This window comes from Rattus rattus, chromosome 11 (assembly GCF_011064425.1).
Source record: "Rattus rattus isolate New Zealand chromosome 11, Rrattus_CSIRO_v1, whole genome shotgun sequence".
Lineage (NCBI taxonomy): Eukaryota > Metazoa > Chordata > Mammalia > Rodentia > Muridae > Rattus > Rattus rattus.
In genome coordinates this window covers 97376306-97394115 of record NC_046164.1, presented here as the reverse complement: position 1 = coordinate 97394115, position 17810 = coordinate 97376306, and the positions used below count along the sequence as shown (strand labels likewise).

The 17810-nt window shown below is 44.8% G+C and overlaps 1 protein-coding gene across 1 annotated transcript in view; it reads left to right on the top strand.

Moving 5' to 3' along the window:
* The window catches only part of Eml6 (EMAP like 6), a 288615-nt gene that overhangs the window by 252937 nt on the left and 17868 nt on the right, over positions 1 to 17810 (top strand). The window contains 4 exon segments of the mRNA XM_032915924.1: positions 102 to 244; positions 3830 to 3837; positions 14578 to 14656; positions 16993 to 17122. Of these exon segments, the coding sequence (XP_032771815.1) occupies positions 102 to 244; positions 3830 to 3837; positions 14578 to 14656; positions 16993 to 17122 (360 nt within the window).

Sequence of the window (17810 nt, the reverse complement as noted above, 5' to 3'; positions counted from 1 at the left end):
CAGCCATGTGCTTTCCGTTATGATGGTACGTTTTTTTGTCTGGTACCCTCCTAAACACTTGAAAGCCATGTAACACCCACAATCTCTTTCTGATGTTTGAGGCTATGACAGCGATGTTGCTAGAGAGAAAGCCATTGACTATACCACCAAGATCTATGCTGTCAGCATCAGGGAAATGGAAGGCACCAAACCACACCAGCAGCTAAAAGAGGTGTCCATGGAAGAAAGGTACGGTGTTTGCAAGGTCTGCTTGCATTTCTTATACCTGACGGCAAACCGACTTGAACTAGTACATCTTATTTGCCCTGTAATTTTGGCCGAAGTGAGACCTTTTTTTTATCTGCCTAGAGTCTTAACACAGACTTAAGTTGAAGGAAGTTGACCAATGCCCTCACACAAGCCGAGAGTCATTCAAAATTATACAGATTGGTTGTTGTGTATGGTTTGGTTAGGTAAGAAATTTGGTTGGACTAGGTTTCCCTGACAAGGGGAGGAAGCAAGGGACCCCAAAGGATGTTCCGAATGCACAATTAACAAGACAGCACATTGATCAACAGGGGAGGAGCAGGTCAAGACTTTGAAGTGAGTGGAATCTGTGGGACTCACCTCCCATTCTGACCAGTCTTTCTTTGACACTTTGTCAATGGATATGCTTTCTCTTACTGTGTCCCCACCGTGCAGGAGGCTGGAATTGCTAGACCTGACCTGCGTGATTTCTGTCGCCTGAACATCGTCGCATAGACAGTGAACTTCTAATGCTATTTTGTACCTGTCTGATTCACAGTTTTAAGTACTGACAAGAGAAATGACCAAGCACTGTATAATTTTAAAATACCAAGTCCGTAATTACATAATTGACTATGTTCCTAGTTGGTAAGAGGAGATGTTGGATAGAAACTAGAATCTGAAGAGAATCTCAGAGATCTGACGCACCTCGGGAGAGTCGTCTGTGGGTTCTTTTCCTTGCGGTAGGCTGAATGGTCACAGTGACCCCCACACCACACTGTATGCTGGGAGATTCACGGATTTGCTGTTTATAGAGCCTTCTGACCAATAAAGCTATGTGGTAGACAAGATGTTCCCTACTTACTCTTAAGATGTGGCTTAAGATCCAACCTCTTGCCTCAGTTCAGTGATAGCTTTACTGTAGCTGTCAGTAAAGATGCACGAAACAGAAAAACCCTAATTCTCCCCCTGCATCTTTATTACATGCTACAGTACTAATGGAAAATTTTCTTTTGCTTAAAAGATAGAATTTTTGGCAGCGGTTTTTAAAATATAGTTTCTTTTTCTGAAAGTGGCTACAAGGAAAATTAATGTTTAAAGGACTTAATCCTAAAAAACTGAACAAATAAACACACACACACACACACACACACAAATGCAAGCCACTTAACTGATCTATCCAAGGAAGGCATTTGGTCTGGGTCAGATCTTTTTAAAAATAAAGTATCCGACCTCTCCAATTTCACATTCCATTGTCAGTGGAATCGGCTTGCCCATCTTTCCAAGAGTGTTCAAGCTGGTTCTATAAAACTCAGTGGTGTATCACACTAAAGCTCAGACCACTCAACTAAGATCCAGCCATGTAAACACTGTGCTGACGTCCTGGTCCCTGATCTGATTCAGGTGTAGCCCATGATCACACAACCATTCCTTGTCTCACGGCCTCTTTGCACAGCTGTACAAAATCCATGCTGCCTAATTTAATATGAGATGGCGATGAGGAGGCCAATAGTTTTCCACTTTAAGATTACATTTTTGAACACACCTTATTTTCTCTATTGTTCCATAATTGAAGAGTTGCTATATGTTAGGGTACACTGAATTGAATCTTTATTTTTTAAAAACAAGAAGAAAAACTTCATAGAATTATGAGCAAGTACTTTTCTACTGTCACTTTAAAAAATAACTCACCCTTGAACCCTTGAATGCAGTGAAGAAAACATATGGAAAGAAAACCATTTTAAGATAAGTACAGGCCAGCAATTTCCTTGATAACAAAACAAACAAACAAAACATTTGAGAGCCCCAGTTTGTAGAAGGGCTTTTTTTTTTCTTTTTTTCAGAGCTGGGGACCGAACCCAGGGCCTTGCGCTTGCTAGGCAAGCGCTCTACCACTGAGCTAAATCCCCAACCCCTATAGAAGGGCTTTTAACCACAGAGAGAGTAGCAGTTACATGCCGTGCTGGGAGTTGAGTGTGCCCAGTAACCAGTTAACCTGTAGGGAGAAAAATCAAAATCTGAACTTAGGAGTCTCTTCCCATCTTGGTCAGTAATTTTAGGGGGTTCGACCTCAGAAATAAGACTAGGCAGCTTGTGACCACAGAAGACAGAAGTATAGGGCAGGTGGTGCATTCAGGAAATTAGTGAGAATCCACAATGGGGGGGGGGTTCTGAGGCCTGGAAGCCAGGAGTGACAATAAATCATGCATTACAACGTGGCTTCACGAGTTCTAGCCTCCTGTGAAAGAGGGGGAAGAGCGAGTGGTGCCTCCTGTATCAGGAGCACTGCACCAAGCAGTACCCAGCTTCTCCCAGGGAGTGTTAGGGCCAGTGCCTTCCTTTGGCCCCTTCAAGCTTTCCTGATTTCTTCTTGTCCCCGAGGTGTGTAATACTGAAGGTACCTGGAGCAGGACATATACCAGTGACAGTGAAAGAGACAAGCACCAGAGCACTGCTCCATGCAAGGACTTTGACTTTGTCTCCTAACTACGCTCCAGGCATCTGAGTCTAACTGAATCCCTTCCCACCCTGCTCCCTGAGAAGAGTGCAGCAGCTGTCACACTGAGAAAAACATGCTGGCTGACAGCTGCACAGTTTGCATCAATCATTTGGAAGCCACTGAACTTCTAAGTTTCTAAGACAGCCATGAATTGTTTCTAATTACATTTAGATATTTAAAATAGCTGTGAGACTACATGATGCCTTCTTGTGCAACTTCTAACATATTGTGACTTTTATGCTTCAAAAGTCATATGACCTTCAGTTCCAATATTTTGGGAAGTGAGAAAGTTGAGGAAAAAAAAAAATAATTTCCCTGAAGAGAACACCAGGCCACACTTAGCGAATGTGAAATATGCCAATCACATCTCAGCTTTGCCCCAGCTTGCCATATGGTTCCTCCGCTTGGATTCCTTCAGGCAGCCCCAACCTTGGAGGCAGCCTTAGCAACCTTCTCCTCCCACAGTCAGCTCTGCTGAGTCCTCCCATGCACTGAAACCAGTCAGAAGCAGAAAGGCTGGAAGAACCTATGGATGCTGTACATAAGGGGTGGGTAGTGGGAAGGAGAAAGGCAGGAGATGTAGGTAGGGTACACAATTCCAAAACATTCTCCCTTATTGCTTTTGCTAACCGAAAATCAACAGCTTTTACACAGGTTCTGGGATTCAAACTTGGGTCCTCATGCTTGCATAGCAAGCTCTTTACCCACTGAGCTATGTCCTTAAGCCAACCATTTATTTTATTTTTTTACTTATTCACTTTACATCCCACTCACTAGCCCCCCTCCTGGTCATCCCCTCGCACAATCTTTCCCCCATTCCCTCTCCCCTTCTACTCTGGGTGTGTAGGGGCCCCTGGGTATCCCCCACCTGGCACCTCAAGTCTCTGTGAGGCTAGGTGCTTCTTCTTCCACTGAGGCCAGACAAGGCAGCCCGGCTAGAAGAGCATAGCCCACTGACAGGCATTAGCTTTGGAATAGTCCACGTTCCCATTGCTCAGGATCCACATGAGGGCCAGGCTGCACATCCGCTAAGCGTGTGCGTGGAAACTTAGGTCAAGCCTATGTGTGTTCTCTGGTTGGTGGTTCAGATTTTGAGAGCCCCAGGGGTCCAGGTTAGTAGACTTTGTTGGACTTCCTGTGGAGTTCCTATTCCCTTTGGGGCCTTCAATCCTTCCTCCTACACTTCCATAAGAGTCCCTAAGCTCCATCCACTGTTTGGCTATGGGTGTCAGTATCTGAGTCAGCTACTGGGTGAAGTTTCTCAGAGGACAAGCAACATGCTCCTGTCTATAAACATAACAGAGTATCAATAATAGTGTTAGGGATTGGTGCCTGCCCATGGGATGGGTCTCAAGTTGGGCCGGTTATTGATTGGCCATCCCCTTGGCCTCTGCTCCCTCCCCCGACCCCAGCCATTTATTTTTAAGTGCCTACTATTTGGCACAGGTATTAAGACTGGAGAGATGGTTCAGTGACTACGAGCACTGGCTGCTCCTGTAGAAGACCCAGATTTGGTTCCCAGCACCCACATGGCAGTTCACAACTATTTGTAACTCCAGTTCCAGGGAATCTGACATCCTCTTCTAGCCGCTGTGAGCACCAGGCACACGTACAATGAATGTGTATATACATGTGGGCAAAATGCCCATATACATTTAAAAATAGTAACAAAAGTTTTAAAAGTCTAAACTGTGTGGAAGGTGGTAACAATAGAGGTTTTTATTTACTATATTCAGTTGGACCCAGCGTTCAGACAGAAGCCCACTTTCAAGGTAAAGCCACAGCATGAGCAAAGCCTGGGCTCTTTTATGAAAACTGGCAGTCTTTTAAGTCAGTTTTCTCTCTGTGCACATACGGAAAGCCTACACCTTTCCAGACCCTTCGTTAATAAGCACCGAGGCTCATAGCTTTGGGTGACCTAACCCTGGATAAATAAAGGATCTAGGGCTCTCACTCTCTGCCTCTACACATTGTTTCTGACATTCTTGTGCTATTAAGGTCCTTGTCACCTGTGACTAAGCAGGCTCAACCCAACCTTCTTTGTGTTCTTCTCCCAGAAGCTGCCCAACCCGTGGTCACAAATCAAAATCTTGCTTGATCTGAGGCATCGTTTCCTTTGCTCAGAGAGGTCTTTGTTTTAGCCTGAAAAACGCATTTCTCCTTGTTAAAAAAAAATGAAGTAGCAAAGTTTGTAATGTTTGAACCTTGTCTTAGCACCAGTTTATGTACTCGCTAGCTGTGAATAACTGTAGAATTATGGCATTCATTTTAGTTGCTAGTGTCTCAGATATATTTAATGTTTTTACATTTGTTCATTTATTTGTGTGGAGGGGGAAGGTACACTTGTGACACTGAGAAGATCACAGGACAATCTGTAATAACCAGTTCCTGCCTTCTGTCATATGGGTCCTGAAAGCTGAACTCAGAGCTTTGGGCTTGGCAGTTTCCCTGCTGAGCCTCTCACTGCCTCTGATCAAACAGATTTGGTCTGGATACTCAGCTGATGTGTGTGTGTGTGTGTGTGTGTGTGTGTGTGTGTGTGCGCGCGCGCACGCACACACACACACACACACGCAGTGGAGGGAGAGTGGGCAGTGTATTAATCACCACTTTATTTTCTAAAAAGTTTTAAAATGACAAATTATTTGTGTATCATACTACAATATTACATTGTAATATAAAAGCACTTTTATATTACGTTTCTCATTGTTGTGGCAAACCTGACAAGAGCAGCTGCATTAGTCAGCACCTTCTAGAGGAACAGAACTAGAGGAATGAATATATATTTAAAGAGAAACTTATTGGAATGGCTTAGGCAAGGCAATCAGTCCAACAATGGCTGTCTCACACTGAAGAGACAGAGCCCAGCTGTGACTCGTCTCTGAGGCTGGATGCTCATGAGGTCCAATATGGTAATAAAGGCCTGAGGCATTACTGAAGAGCCACTGATCTTCACTCCCCATCGGAGCTCAAAGAAGCAGGTTCTAATATCAGCAAAGGGGTCAGCAGTGGCCACAGCAGACTAGATGAACTCTCCAGTTAGACTAATGGCCAATAGAGTAAGGAACACAAAATGTTCCTTCTTCAAAGTGCTTTTATCTGCAACATGAGCAGAAAGTCTTCCCAAACCAGTTAAAGCGATGAAGACGTCTTGACGTGGGAAGGACCTTGCCTTCAGGCTGCATCTCAGTGGGGCTGAGGATCTAGGGCTCTCACTCTCTGCCTCGACACACTGTTTCTGACATTGGGTGTTCAGGTGGCTCCTCCTTCCCTGTCAGGCTTCTTCCCATGTGTATTGATGATGGTAGTGCATACAGCGGTACCCAGTCCCTTGCAATCCCCATAGTAAGTTGATCTTAGCTCTCAGTTCCTTACCTTTCCATAATTCCAGTGTGGACCCTGCAGACAATTCAGTTCTCCTGCAGTGCTCCTCTTTGAGACTTGCCATTTCTCCCTTACCCCTCTCCCAGTCCCTAGCAACAAGAGAGGCCTAACAGCTTTCATATAAGAGACAGTCCCCTTGTTTACATACTGTTTAGTGCCCCTAGGTCTGGGGACGTTCCAAGTGAGCTCTGCTTCCCATTCCTTCTTTGTGGGGACAGAGGAAAAGCTGTCACTTTGCAAACTGCGGTCTACCACAAAGATAGCTCACCCTCCTTGAGTCTCATCAGCCAGGAGGAGGAAATACTTGCTAGCAGACCAGCACTGACAGGCCGGTGATACATGAGCAGTGAAAGAGCTTACCAAGAGGGAAGAAGGCAGAGGTTTGTAGTTCATTGGCTGCATGGTGTTGGCAGCCATAATGGGTAAGACTCCCCTATTAGGTCAGTTTCCATGTGGACAGACGGTGTTTCTGTGCCACTGTGCGGCATCTGTTGAAGTCTTACTGAGTAGAGTACGGGTATGGGGTTCATATCTGGGTGGATATGCCATAACTTTTCAAAGAATAAATTTCACGCTGTTAACTGTTTCTTTTTGAGACTATCAGTATAAGACAGCCTGCATGTCTAGGAGCCAAACTCCTGATGGGCTGAGGCTGCTTATTAAAGTATTTCTCTGGAACAATGTCATGGCAACCTAAAACAGACTGCAGATAGGGCTTAGCTTCAGGTTAGCTCTTTTTGGTCCCTCCTCAGAAACAACAGCTTCCTTCGTCTAAGCCCAGCTTGCATTCATCCAAGAATGGTACCCATCACATTGAGGTGGCAGGACAAGAATTAGTCATAGCAGGGATTATGAAAAAGAACCTGTAAGAATTTTCCTAGATTAATATTTTAGATACATATTCACTCTTCAATCTATGGCATATATTCCTGAGGAAAACAAGGAACTTTTACCAACCCTAAAATTAGATTTTTGAGCTCAAAGCACATTTTTTGTTTTGTCTTGTTTTGCATTTATGTGTGTGTTTGTGTGTGTTTATATGTGTGGGGCACTACTTCTTCCACAATGTGAGTCTGGGGGCCATACACAAGCTTGAGGGTCAGCAGCAAGTGCCTTCATCCACGAGCCTACTCACCAACCCTGGCTATGAGCGCTTTTAAATGACAGTGTCTTTACCTGCTAACTGACAGGGGATACCTGCAAACGACCCCAGAGTTCCACTGTGGCATTAATATTTTCCAAACTTTTTAGATACCTATGGTTAAATGGATATGATCTAAAATTTTATTTTGAAGTTTGGCTGTTTATAGACCTAAGCAAAAAAAAAAACCTATTTATAAAGGAATGTCTACTACATATACTATAAAGAAGTGTTATAGGGATTTTGTTGGTTGGTTGGTTGGTTGGTTAGTTGGTTGGTTGGTTGGTTGGTAGGATTTTTTGAATCAAGTATATCTGTAAGTGACTATGCAGGTATTCTCAGAGATCAGAGGTGTTAGACCCCCTAGAGTTGCACTTACAGGCTGTGTGAGGGGTCATGTGTAGGTGCTGGGAACCAAGCTTGGGACTCAGAAAGGCCGTGCTAGCAAGTAACCACAGAGCTGTCTCTCTAGCCCTGGTTTTGTTTTCTTGTTTCTGCCACAAATTGATTGCCTCCTGTAATTCCTTAATAGGTTCATCTGTAACACTGAGACATTTCTACTGTATGCAGACTTTTTCTGTGGGACTCTTGGCTTTCTAACGGTTTGGTCATGGTCCACCATGTAGGTAGCTGGCAGAGTATATTGCACATAGTAGGTAACTGGTACAGTACCTTGCACACAGAGCCTTGCACACAGTAAGTAGCAAGCAAATGCTTCTTAAATGAGTAAGTAGATACATCAGTCCTCCAAAGGCTCTGCAAATCCACTCCTTGTCAGCAGCTGCTTTTACTTTCATTTTATTAGCACCTGTGGTTATGGGAGACAGGTAATCCATGCAGAATCTGGGAATGCCCTAAATGGCCGTGGAGACAGCTTAATACAGCTTTTTTTTTATCTGTATCATATACACATGAAAAACAATGACTTCATGAAATTCTTAGGTAAATGGATGGAACTAGAAAATATCATTCTGAGTGAGGTAACCCAATCACAGAAAAACACACATGGTATGCACTCATTGATAAGTGAATATTAGCCCCAAAGCTTGGATTACCCAAGATTCAATCCACAGACCACATGGAGTTCAAGAAGGATGACCAAAATGCGAATGCTTCAGTACCTCTTAGAAGGGGGAACAAAAATACTCATAGGAGGGAATACAGAGACAAAGTTTGGAGAAGAAACTGAAGGAAAGGCCACCCAGAGATTGCCCCACTTGGGGATCCAGCCCATATACAACCACCAAACCCAGACAATATTGCTGATGCCAAGAAGTGCATGCTGACAGGAACCTGATATAGCTGTCTCCTGAGAGGCTCTGACAGAGCATTACTAATACACGGGTGAATGCTAGCAGCAGACCATTGAACTGAGAACGCAGTCCCCATTGGAGGAGTGAGAGAAAGGATTGAAGGGGCTGAAGAGGCTTGCAACCCCATAAGAACAACAATACTAACCAACCAGAACTCCCGGGGATTAAACCACCATCCAAAGAGTACACATGGACAGACCTATGATTCCAGCTGCATATGTAACAGAGAATGGCCTTATTGGGCACCAGTGGGAGGAGAAGCACTTGGTCCTGCCAAGGCTGAACCCCCCCCCCCATGTATGGGGATGTCAGGGCAGGAAGGGGGTGATTGGGGAGGGGGTTGAGCCAATGGGAGGAGAGGACCTTGATCCTGTCAAGGCTTGATGCCCCAGTATAAGGGAATGTCAGGGTGGGGAGGGGGGAAGGGGTGTGGATGGGTGGGGGAACATCCTCATAGAAGCAGGGGGAGGGGAGTATGGGACAAGGGGGTTATGGATGGGAAACCAGGAAAGGGAATAACATTTGAAATGTAAATAAAAAATATCCAATAAAAACAAATAAATAAATAAACATGGTGCATAGAAGCTATGGACAAGATTCAATCCAGATCAGGCAGTCATCACCGGACCGCAAAGCTGGAGGGGCAGAGCCACCTAAGTGCTTTGTAGTTAAAGTCCCAAACAATAAATAGGAAGCTATAGAATTTGGGAAAAAAAGAAAGAAATTGAAATGTTTGTTTGGTTTTAGTATGTGTCACAAAAGGCAAGGGGAACTGAAAATAGACAGACTTGAGTTACCATGTGTCTAATTTACAGGTGAAGACGCCTTGCCAGCCAGTTTGTGATGGAACAAAGAGCTAGAACATGTTCCTGATGGCAGTGTTAAAAATATAGGAAAATTAGACACACATCCTCGAGTTAAAGCAAATCACCATATATAGGCAATCTCAGGGTTTTTTTTTTTTTCCCCTAAGCTTTTTTGCTATGTTTGGAGAAGGAAATCTCCAGAGAGAACCTGCCCCCAATTTAAAAAAAAAGAAAAAAAAAAGTGTCGCTTTTAATCAGTAGCTGTGTGGGAGTTTCAAGCTTGCCAGAGGCAAGATGAAGCAGGGCAAGGCTCTCCTCCATGATCATGTCAACTGTGAGCTTCCTTGGCTCCATGGGCTTCACAGAGGCCCTTTGTCCACTGTGTCAATAGCTGCTCTGTAAGCTTGTATTGTTGCAAAGAACTGACAATCTTTCTAGGCAAGTGCTGCAGAATAGGCCATACTGGGGCCCCGAACTGCTAAATCGGAGTCCATTAAGCAGGGAGCATTGAGATCTGGCTGTGCCCCACGGGGAGAAAAGATCCTTTAATTCAGCATTCCCATTCCTTTGGTGAAGAGGGAGCTCCCAAGAGCTTGCTAGTGCAGAATACTGTGGTTGCCTATGTTTTGCATAAATACTAACCCAGCAGGCCTGGTGGGTGAGGGACTTTACATAAGCAGGCACCATTCCTAAAGTCTTCTCTCACTGGGCTTAATCTCCTTCCTCCCTTCACCCCAGAGTCTGTGAAAAACTTGCTCCCAGTGACAGCTCTGGGCAAGTAGAATAAAGCAGATTCTTGCTTTTTTTTTAATAAGGTGAGTGGAAGAAACTAAAATTAAAATAGCTATTAAACCCTGAAATGCTAAAAACAATCATTTCTAAGCTATGTTTAGGTGGGTGGTCACCGAAAACCTACACCGTTGACTTTTAATTGAATTTAATGATGTTTCCATAAATGGTTTCCTTTCTACAAACCTCAGGGCCTCGTGGTTTGAAGTAAAGCCATGACTTCTATACAGAACTGATAATTTGTTAAGTTGAAACTGCTAGGCATGGTAGAGCAGTCAGGCTTTTCCAGAGGCGAAGTGCTGCAGAAGGCTGGCTGCTCAAATCGCAGCTAGTTCAGGTTAGACTTGTTCAAAGCCCCCACGCCTATCTGAAGTCAAGACTTCCCCTCATCCCCCAGCAGGCTGCCTCCTGTTCAGAATTCTGCTGGGGTTACTTCCTTCTAGAAAGCCAGTAAGCCGCAGAGCTTAGCGAAGCCTGCTTCACAATTTCTTTGCCTTCTCCTTAGTCGCTGCTCCGGCCAATTTTATCATCCGTCCCTTGCATTAGTACAGAGGTCTCTTCAGTGATCCGCCAAGTGTTGCCTAGCCACCTCTTCACTGACCTCTTAGCCTTCAGTCATTCTTGCGAATCCATGCCTCAGTGGGGTAGGTGTGTGGCCCTAGACTTTGGGCATGTTTTTCAGAACTCCCCATGGTTCTCCACTCGATTCTTGGCCCTTCATTCTATTTTACCACTGAACTACCCTCTGGATACCGTTTCTCAACCTGTGGGTCGCAACTCCTTTGGGGGTTGAAGGACCCTTACACAGAGGTCACATATCAGGTATCCTGAATATTATATATTTATATTGCAACTCATAGCAGTAGGAAAAAGTTATGAAGCAGCAATGAAAATAATTTCACGTTGAAGTCACTATATGAGGGACTATATTAAAGGGTCACAGCATTAGGGAGGTTAAGAACCACGGCTATAGATGATTCTGGAAGACATAGGAACAGACCTAATAGAATATTTTAATAATGTATAGCTCCCACAGTTTTGGAGACTTTCTCTAAACCTGAGTTAATCTTGAAACATTGAGACTATGGTAGAGATAGCCTGCCTCTCTTCTCTCTCTCTCTCTCTCTGAACGTGCCTTCTTTTAATACATCTTTATAAATATTGTCCTGTGTCTGGAGTTCTTTGAATCCCAGGATCCTATCCACAGAGTGGGAGATCAGTTATAAAATGGATCCAAGTGATAAGAGTGGCTGGGCTTTCCAAGCCATTCGCAAATTCCTGGAGCATCCTCAGGCCCATTATTCTCGGAGCCATTTTTAAAACCTGAACGACTTACATTTTCTCTAAGAATACTTTCAACAACATTGCACATTGTCCAGATAAAAACTAAAACCCTTCAAACCCGTCTTCTGTAGTGAAGGGAAGCGAGCCTTTCCACCCCATAGTCTCTTGCTTTTCCAAGCCTTACTTTCCATTCGGCTTATGCAATGGCTCATCCTGACGGCAGGAACTTTCCTAAGGGCTGGAACTCTGGGCTCTTATGTATTCAGGTCATAGTGTGCTCTGCCCAACCCTCCTTCCCCGATATCTCAGCCTGGCAGCTTTTAAGGAGAGAAGGAACTAGAAAGGAATACTAACTAAGGCATGTTAGCGTGCCTTGGGGGCCTTCCTGAGATAAGGCTGTATGTCTGTCAGGGCAGCATTCCTTCAGCAGCCAGGCCAGTGGGAAAAAGTCAGCACTGTGCTGAGGCTTCCCTATGCACTGGTTAAGCTGACACAAGACAGATCTTCAGCAGCACTTTCCCTTAAGAATAATGCTGCTGTGGCTCCTCTCGGGATTAGTTCCACTCGCTCTCTTTCAGGGCCTGCTTCCTGTGATAGAAACTCCTTGCCCTGAGTCATTTCAAGGCCCTCTTTTCTTTCATGTCTTGGTTCCTTCTGCCCCCATCACCCTCACATCCTGGCCATCCCGATCACCTCTGCAGTTCTTAATCCGTTGAGTCCCTTCCCAAATATTACCTGTGCTCCTGGTTCCCCCGACCCTGAGTCAAAACAAACAAACAACTATAAAGAGTATATTAGATCAAAAAGTTAGTGAATGTTCTTGTGTTCATTTCCACCTCGGCAGAGTTTTTCAGGGTGGCATTTCCAGTAGGATCTAAATCTGGAAGGATGTGGATGTGCTGGAAATGCTAACTCACCAGCTCTAGCACAGCTTAAGTTTTTAGCTCCTCCCCACGGGCCTGATATTTTGAGCAATGTCATAGATGCTGGAAAGAAGCCTTTAACATTTGTATTGTGTTTTTAGAATTTAAGCCTTTTGGCAGGCAGGGAATTGCTTTTCATAAGCATCCACAGCACTCTGGAAAGCTCAGGTGTCCAGTGAATGCCTAGTGCTGTGTCACTGGGAATCCATGAGCAAATGGGAAGGGTTGGTCCTGAAAGGGGCTGACTCTGCCCTGATGCAGGTTTCTTCCCATTGTTCCTCTTGTTTTGAAACAACGCAGCTCTAGACTGTGCTTGTGAACAAAGAAAGACACGCTCTCAGACTGCTTTATTGGTTGGGTTTTTAGAGTTTGGGACGTTATTTTTCTTAACTGAAAATAAAGATGACAAAAAGCATCAGATTGCCTTTCTGTGTATATATACAATGTTATGTGTGTATATATAGATACAGTGTTTGCGCTTGTATGCATACTCTATACTGTATAATATGTTATATATTATACAACCTCTATGTACCCTGGAACCGAGCCCTGTGTTGAATCAGAAGTTCTGACCCATTTGGTAGTTCCAGCACATTCTTGCTCTCATTGTAGCCCCAGGCTTGCTTTTGTCATATAGTTCAACATTTCTCGGTAAAAGAAGAAACCCACGTATTTTATTTGAAAGTCCCACTAAAGCAGAAGAAAGAGAAGATGTCCTGAGAGGCAGCCATGAAGGTGCAGAAATGTCTGTGGAAGGAACTATCCTGCCCCAATCCTGTGCTTTTGCTCAATTTGATGGTAACGATGTCAGCTGGGGATGTCATTTGCAGAGATGTCCTCTCTCCCCTTTTTAATACCATTTGGTCCAATTATCACTTATGATTACATAATGTGTTTTGATTGAAGATTTTCTGAGAAAATAAAGGTACTGTGTTTCCTCTGTCCCCCTCCCAAATCCATTAGCTATTGCAGCCAACAAGCTGACCTACTGAAAAACCTCAGAATTATTAGGCTAAATTATGAGTCAAAATTAATTTGGGAACCAAGCCACCCATTGTGCTGTGTTCAAGTCATCCAAGAGGATGTTGTTTCCTGACGGCGGGTCTCTCCCCAGCACACTCCCCGAGCATGAAATGGAGTGCACAGGAAGCATTTACAAAGCTTCCTTTTCTCTTCCCACAGTGTAGGCGCTTAGTGCAGTTTGTCCAGAGATGCCAGGGTATGACTTTCTAAACGTGTAGCCTGGTGCACTCTCATTTTTGTTTTAGCTCTTGGCTGGCATGCTGGGGAAGCATGTGTTGTACCACACAGGAATGTCTGTTCACTTGGGACATGCTTGTGCATGAGCGAGGTGCTTGCTGATGCTGCCCTAACTTGTACTAAGTTTCTTACTTGCCTTTGTTTTCTGCTTCCAAGGGGATCCAGGTAATTCTTTCTCTTTGTGTTTGAACACTGACTGCTGGTGTGGGACTTGGGACAGGAGTTGCTGCAGGACTCTCTCCTCCCAAGCTAAGATTGCAGAAGTCTGACAAAAGGAAACCCACTGTGGCCAACAACTGGCCTACTTATACAGGCATCCTTTAAAGTTTCCACTTAGTAAAAACCCTAGCTAAATTTGAAGTATCACCATCAAAACTAGAAGGAAAGCACTTGGGTGTTGTGGACAGCAGCTAACCATACCTTCCACATTGGGGGATGGGATTTTCAGCCCTTTCTTCCTTCCTCGCCCCCTGGTATTGGCCAGACCAGCCAAACATTTTTCACGGCCTCAGCCCCTCAGGGCCTATTCCAAAGCTTGGCTTCTAAGTCCTGCTACACAGCAGGCTGGGCTTTTGACCACCTGTTAGAGAAATGGTCAATGGGGTCAGCAAACATTGGGCTTGTCCTTAGTTTTAAATTGAGTCCCTCTAGCCAAGGGTTCTTCTTGGGCCCCAGGATATTGTTAGGTATTGGGAAGTAGGCTCTGATGCTGCAAAGGTGTTATAATATAGCGAACTATAATATAGCGAACTCTGACCTGTGAGCCCAGACCCACAACCGCAATAGGACAGCTCATATTTCTAATGGGGTGAGAGGAGAGTTGGACAGTCCCCGGGGGAGGTTGTCCTCTGAGATGGGGGAGAAGCAATGACCTCCCTGGCTCTGGCTTTAGCTAGGAGCTGGACCAGAAGCCTTTTACTCAACCCTGTGCTTCTTCTGACTTCTGTTTCAGACCACCTGTTAGCCGTGCAGCTCCCCAGCCTGAGAAACTCCAGAAGAACAGCATCACTAAAAAGAAGAAGGTGATTGAGGTAAGCAGGTTCAGTGGTCTGATCGATGATGCTCTGACACAGCTGGGTGGTGCCTGCATTTGCCTGACTTAAAGGGTACATCTCATCGAATGAACACAAATGGGATCTGTTGGGTCCTTCTTGTCCCAGTCTCCATTTGGTATGGCACTGTATCCCCGGTCCCATCTCTGGAACCAACACCACATCTACTGGATCATATTCCTTCTCCCTCAGCCCTGTCACCAAGCCCTTAGCAATCATCGCTAACTATAAAAGCATCGTGTCCCTTAACCTGGCTCCATTGTCCTATGCACTCTGCCTCCTGGGACTTCATCTCCTTTTCTATGGACAGGAAGGAAGGAAGTAGCACGTAAGTCATCACCCTCTCTCATCTCAATTCCGCCGCAGTGCCAGGTGCTGTATGTGTTTCTTCTCCACTTCTCACATGAGAGGTGGGGACTGTTACTTTCCTTTGCAAATGAGAGATCTATGGTAGAAGGATGATTACGAAGCTCATGGGACCCATTCTCAAGGTCACCAGTCCAGTGAGGGGGAAGATCTGGGCTTACAGTTGAGATGTGAGGATCAGCTCCGGTGAACCTACTCTTTTCATAGACCCACAGCCCAGTATCCTTTCTTCAAAGTTCAAATCTTTTATGCCTTGTGCTGACTTTCATACCCAAAAGAGTCTCACACTGTCAGTGAGAGTCATGTTTATGCTATGAAAACTTCAACCAGAGTGGCCTTGCTAGCTCATGATCTATGAGTCCCTTGCAGCTAAAAACCTCTAATTGCAAACTCACCACTTAATGTTCTCCAATGGTCTGGAGCTGTGAAGTCCTTTGTTTTAATTCTGCAGCCTGGATACCTCTCAGTTTCCCACACTGTCTTCTAGAACTGTCTCTGGGTTGTCTCTGTGAGACCTTAATTTATAATGTCCCTCATGTGGAGCCCTCGTACCCAGCTCCATCACAACTGTGTTCCACAGACCTCAGCACATACTCACCTGCCCTTCTCATATGTCTGTCTCTGCTGATAGACCATAAATTCTTGCTGGTATCAGAGATGTTTTTTGTTTGTTTGTTTGTTTTCCAGACAGGAACTTATTTTGAGATACTTATTTTGGAAGATATCTCAGGTTAGGAAGTACAGCTGCTGTGGGACTTGGGACAGGATCCAACAGTAGAAGGGCCATGATGGTGCCTATCTCTTGTCAAGCAGGGGCTCATAGGTACCTGAAATGTTTTTCCTTTAAGAAATTCTTGAACTGCTGTCATAAACACATTGAACTTCCTAGTACCTGAGTTTACAACTTCTGAAGTATTCCGTCTACTGAGACCACCAATGTCTGTTCTAAATTCCCAGAAGGCTGTCTGACTGACCACTCTTGGTTCAATTGGCTGCTTTATTCAGGATAATGTCCCATATTACATACATTCCTGGAGAAGACTTTGGGGGAATCTGGAGCTGAGTAGAGACTCATTTAGTTGAAAGGAAGAGAAGGGCTTTCCAGGTGAGAGGGACATTAGAAAACAAGTTGAAACACTAGGAAAGCCCATGATCAATGGGCTAAACATTGGTCAGCTTCTCTGGTATGCTCAGAAGATGGTCGTATGTGGGGGTAGGTCTTGTGCCAACTCAAGGAGTTGAGGCTTTACCCTAAAGACAGTAAAGATGATGACTGCATTTTAGGAGCTATAATGTGATGTTTGCAATTGGCAAACTTCAGAGACAGTTAAGGCCAGACTTGGGGAACCTGGAGAAGTAGGACCCACCCAAAATAAACCTTGTTTTAGAGCTAACACAGGGCCAGGCATGGAGGAGCTTAGTATAAGTGTGTTGAATGGAATCAAGAGTTGATCTGAATCAGCCACTGCTCTTTGTCATAGAGGATGAGACAAGAGAAAACTATAAATTCAGAGTACTGTCTAGTTGCTGGGAAAATGCAAACACACAGCAACTTTGTGGCTTGAGTCATAACAAACACATCTTAACTACTCAGGGCTGCTTATGGGACCTGCTCATGGTGGTCTCTGAGCTAAGGAGTGAATATCTGCCAGGGCATACATGTGAGACTTCTAGGTGACCGCTGGAAGCCACCCAGCCTGTACATTGTGACTCACCTGAAGAACCTAGAAGTCACTTTAGTTTACTTAGGGAAAGTCTCTGTTATTTAACATTTCAGGGGACTGGAAAAGGGAGCTGTGTTTCATCTTCAGCCAGTCCAGTACCTTCAGTGAGTGACGTCAGCATCACATATAGTATATTCCTGTGACAAATGTGGCTACTTGTGCCATGTGGAGTGTGGCATTGCTCCTCTGCTGTTAACGTCTAAGGATGACTAACTTTGTACACAGGAGCTGGCTCTGGACCACGTGTTTGGCTACCGAGGATTCGACTGCCGCAACAATCTGCATTACCTTAATGATGGTGCCGACATCATTTTCCACACCGCAGCTGCTGGCGTTGTGCAGAACCTCACCACAGGTAGCCTCGCCCACCCAGCTCTTGGATCCAGACCTCCTGCCTTTCTAGCCTCAACCTGAACTGACCATGGTCTAGGCACTAGCGGGAGCTGCCTGTGCTTCTGCCAGCCCCTCTGCAGTGAGAGGGAAGCGAGTCTGGGGAGAAGCCAGGGTAGAAACAGAAATGAGGCTAAGAGGAAAGCAAATGGAGCCAGTTTCCATCTCTCAGAGCGGTGATCCTCCGGCTTCAGTCCCCCGAATGTTAGAGTGAAAAAGTGTATGCCAGGGCCCAGCTTGTTTTGACTCTGGAGCAATATCCACAGAGAGAATGTCATCAGTGGAAGTACTCAGCACCCCCATCCCCGCCACCATGATTTCAACCAGGAAATAAAGCTTTAAAAGGAAGCATTTCAAACAGAGAGTGTGTGACAGAGCCACATCCATATCCTCACCACCAGATCAGATAGATCAGCCCTTTATCTCATCAGATGGCCCCTGGCTGGGTCCGTGCAATTCATGGATATATTTGAGTGCAGTCACTCAGTCATTTTGACTTTCCTCCCTTTTGGGTAGGAAGGCTTTGAGGTTTTTCATGGTTTTCTTTTTTTTTTAATTTTTTAGGCACATGCCATGATTTTAATAGCACTATGCTATATCCCCTAGATTTCCGATGCTAAAACGTGGACATTTGAGTGGGTTTTAAAGGGCCT